The sequence below is a fragment of the Mus pahari genome, chromosome 14 (assembly GCF_900095145.1).
Source record: "Mus pahari chromosome 14, PAHARI_EIJ_v1.1, whole genome shotgun sequence".
Lineage (NCBI taxonomy): Eukaryota > Metazoa > Chordata > Mammalia > Rodentia > Muridae > Mus > Mus pahari.
The window spans coordinates 37,307,794-37,312,162 of NC_034603.1; the positions used below are offsets into that span (position 1 = coordinate 37,307,794).

Sequence of the window (4,369 nt, forward strand, 5' to 3'; positions counted from 1 at the left end):
TTGGTTTTTCGAGATGGGGTTTCTCTGTTTAGCCCTGGCTGTCCTGGAACTCACTCTGTAGACCAGGCTGGCCTCGAACTCAGAAATCCGCCTGTCTCTGCCTCCCAAGTGCTGGGATCAAAGGCGTGTGCCACCTCGCCCGGCTCCACTGTCAGAGATCTTAACTGCTGCTCATTATATATTACTAGTTTCGTTACCTGGTAACATCGTTAAAAATTAGTGAAACATTTCTGAAGCAATGATGTAATCTCAACCACCACCACCGCCCAAATTTTAGTTATTTTAATTATAAACAACAAAAAAATTCTGAAATATCAATTCATCTGAAACTTTCTAGAACTTTTCATCAAATAGTACCCACATATGGGTAGGGAACTATTACCCTTCTTGGGCTGTTCATCCTCTCAGCTTCCCCCATCCCTCCTTTCCTTCCTCCCTCCCTCCCTCCCTCCTTCCTTCCCGCCCTTCTTTCTTTTCTTTCTGCCCTGCAGTTACGCGGCAGGTCCTCTGTCACCGAGCTACACCACTAATTGCTGTATTTAATTCAGAATTCCTAGTCTGGACTTTCAGCTCAGCAAACGTCCAAGCACATGTATCTCTCTCTGCTTACACACACACACACACACACACACACACACACACACACACACACACACGGTCACTGCTGATGTCTCTCCTCTAAGTTTCTGTTTCAAGCTATGCCCAAACTGAAGGTGTGTGGGTGGGTTGTGAGCCCTTTGCCCCGGGGTTGGCTCCTCTCCTTACCCCATTCTCGGGTGTGGCCAGGACTGTGTAGAGCTTACAGAGAGAGATGATCCCACTGTACTCGGGGACAGGTACCAGCTCATTACAGTTATCCTTTTTGAAGTTCAGTATCTTGTTGATGAACTTTTCAAACATGCGTTGAAGCGGCTCTACTTCCGTCTAGATATGCACAAGAAGGGATGCTCCGTCTACTGTTATTTACTACCGGCCGCCCTAGTCAGTCACGCCTCCTCAATTCCCTTTTACCTTTGGCCTCTTTTCCAGCCATGACTGAACGTAAGGCTTCCAGCCCAGGTCCACATAGTCAGTGTAGACCATCCCACAGCGGGACACAGTGGCTGGAGAGGCCACAGCCAAGTTCTCCACTTCAAACAAGAGAGACACCTAAGGATGCAGACTCTCGTCAGAATGTCAGCAGCACCTCATTCACAGTAATGAAAACAACCCAAAACGTGGTACTTGCACCAAGTAAAGTGGAACAAGAAGAAGAATGAGTGAGGTTTGTAATGCTTCCTGTGGTGGTCTGAAGGAGAACGGCCCCCAGGCTCATATATGTGAAGGCTTAGCCAGCAGGGGGCGGCACTACTTGATGAGGATTAGGAGGTGTGGCCTCACTGAAGTGGGTGTGGCTTCAATGGAGGGAGTGTGTCACTGGAAGTGGGCTTTAAGGTTTCAAGAGCCCACACCAGGCCCAGTCTCTCTGCCTCTCTGCCTTTGGATCACGATGGATCACTCCCAGCTCTGGCTCCAGTGCCTGCCTGCCGATCACCATGCTTGTCCTTGATGATTTCAAACTAAATCTCTGAAACTGTAAGCCAGCCCCCAGTTAAATGCTTTTTCCTTATAATAGTTGCCTGAGTCATGGTTATCTCTTCACAGCAATGGCACAGTGACTAAGACACTTTCTAAAAGAAATCAGAGCTCATTCAAATTTATCTTTAGGGAAAAAAATCACTCTCTGGCTTGCGTGGAAGAAAAGAGTGGGTGACATATGCCTACATAATCATGGTGTCTGATCATTAGAGCAGAGGAGCAGGAGCAGGAGGAGCAGGAATCAAGGTTATCCTTTATTAACTAGGCCAGCCTGGGCTACATGAGAGACTACCTAAAACGAACGAAAGGGGGGAGAGGAAGGAGAGAGGGAAAGAAAGGTTAAAATAAAGAGGTGGGTGTGACACCCCAGGAGATATTAACCTTGGTGCATGCCATGAAGGCCACATATCACAGGACAGTGGAAATGAAGCCGAGGACAGCCTGGGTCTATACAGTGATTTCTAGACCCAAAGTTCTTTACTATACATTTGTTCCAGGGCAGCAATGCCCCCCCCCTTGCCTCCTATGCAGAAGTTGGGACCTAGAGGCCAAGGCAAGGTCGGCCCTCCCAGGGAGTCTACCTGCAGCCTTTTGCATCTTGCAGATATCCCTGGATCTGGATCCTCGGCCCAGCTCTCTCTGTGTAATCCACTCTCAGTGTGCCAGCCTCCACCTCAGCTTCCCTTCCACCCCCCACCCCAACCTCGGCTATCTCCCCCAGGGGCCTGGGACCCCTCCACATAGGAGTAGCACCTGCTCGGGCATTGCAATGCGCTCGCCATTGATGAGGGTCAGCACTTTGTTGTCATCCATGACAGAGTTCATGCTCTCGATCCACAGCGTGTCCACTGGGCCGTCAAAAAGGATCCATTTCTCGTCCGGCTTCTCATCTTAGGTGGTAGGCAGATGATATGGAAACCAAGAGGTTTCCATCTCCCTCTCCTCCCATATCCCTCATCATGTGCTTCCTTGTCTTAAGGCATTCCCCTGGCATCTTTCAACCTCGCTGGGGCTGGGGCTGGGACTGGGGCTGGGCTGGGGCTTCCTGTTCCCAGGGTCCCCATCCTCTCAGGAGCTGCCGACATATCCTCTCACCCACCTGACCCACTGGATACCTGCACAGGCAGCCCGCATGACACTAGACAGGATGCCATCGGTCCATTCGTTGGTGTTGAGGTCATACTCGCCATACAGCTCCCCTAAGGACAGTGCCTTTGGGTTCAAAGGGAACTCCTAAAAATGATACCAGAAGGGACTTCTGAGGGGCCCCAAGCCAAGCTCCCAATGACCTTCCCCCCACTCCCCATCCCAAGCCTCTCTTAGGTTCTTGCACTGGTCACTGCTTGCTTCTCTCCCAGAGCTCCCTGGATCCAGGTCCGGCCCCTCCCAACACCTGTAGCTACACCACTGCCCCACTGCGCACTCTAACGACATTGTAGTTGGGTTCGCCAGCACGGCACAGGGACGTCAGAGAGGCCTGCAGAATTTTCCAGGAGGTGGTCTTGCTGCTGCCGGTGCCACCCACAATCATGGTGGAGTGGCGAGAGTTCTTGGTTTCGTACAACTGTAAAACCTTGGTGAGGGTAAAGGGTGTGATCTGCAGGCCCATTTCTCGGATCTCCTGCTCGATGGTGTCCCGTAGCTGAGAAAAGCAGAAGGAAAGAGTGTGAGTCAGCCCAGCCAAGGGACTTTCAGTGCTGGGGAAGATGCAGCAGAACCGCAGCAAAAGACGCTAAGGTCCTTTGCACTCAAACTCGGTAATCCCCTGAGGACTGCCTAGCCAGAGGGAAAATACTGGGTTCTGGGATCTACAGATAGCACAGTGGAAGGCACGGTGCCTGCTGAGATTACACAAGGCCATGGATCTGATTCAGTATCATTGAAGGAAGGCATGAAGGAGGGAGGGAGAGACAGAGGGGGGAGGGGCAAAAGGTAGGAAAGGCAGGCAAGCTGGATACATTAGGGAAGAGTATCCTGATGCTCAGTCCTGAGGACCTGAGTTCAAACCCACAGCACCCACATAAAAATCTTGGCCTGGCTGCACACAGTCCTGCAACTGCAGTGCTGAGAGAGAGGGGGGCTCACTGGGGCGCTGGTGAGCAGCTGTGCTCCAGGGGCAGGGAGACCCTGCCTCAAAGGAAAAAGGTAGATGAAGCCAGTCTGTGTCCTTTTGTGACCTCTGTGTGTACACCCATGTACATACACCAGACACACACACACACATTCACATCCTGCTCATGGGAACAGAGGACACTGGCGTCTAGAGTCAGCGAGCCTGGCTTCCTAGCTTTTAATTTTGTCGTTTTAAGTTGGTTTTTCTTGGAAACTCAGCCTCCTCATGTGTACAATGTCTAATGTAGTTCTACACAGCATCATTCAACAACTACTTACTGACTCTTTATGGCACTGTGCCAAGAACTAGAGTACTAGAGATACAGTTAGGAACAAAATTATTTTACCATGCCTTAAGATATAGCTCAGCAGTTGAGAGAACTGACTGTTCTTGCAAAGGACCTAGAATTAGCTCCCAGAACCCACACAGCAGCTCACAACTGTTAGCATTTTGTCTAAGCTCTGCCCCACAGTTACTTGGCAATAGCCAGGTATGCCCGACTCACTATAAAAGGGGCTGCTTGCCCCCTCCTCTCTTGTTTTTGCCTTCCTGTTTCCACTCTGTCCCCTCAACACTTTTCCACTCCTTCCCCATTTCCTTCCCCCCCCTCCACATGCTCATGGCCAGCCTCTACTCCTCTCCTCCCCTTCCCTCCCCTCCCCTCCCTCCCCTCCCCTC

General features: G+C 51.0%; 1 protein-coding gene across 1 annotated transcript in view; it reads right to left on the bottom strand.

The window, feature by feature from the left end:
- The window catches only part of Dnah2 (dynein axonemal heavy chain 2), a 125,824-nt gene that overhangs the window by 42,802 nt on the left and 78,653 nt on the right, over positions 1 to 4,369 (bottom strand). Inside the window, 5 exon segments of the mRNA XM_021213005.2 lie at positions 766 to 924; positions 1,012 to 1,149; positions 2,332 to 2,468; positions 2,694 to 2,811; positions 3,002 to 3,220. Of these exon segments, the coding sequence (XP_021068664.1) occupies positions 766 to 924; positions 1,012 to 1,149; positions 2,332 to 2,468; positions 2,694 to 2,811; positions 3,002 to 3,220 (771 nt within the window).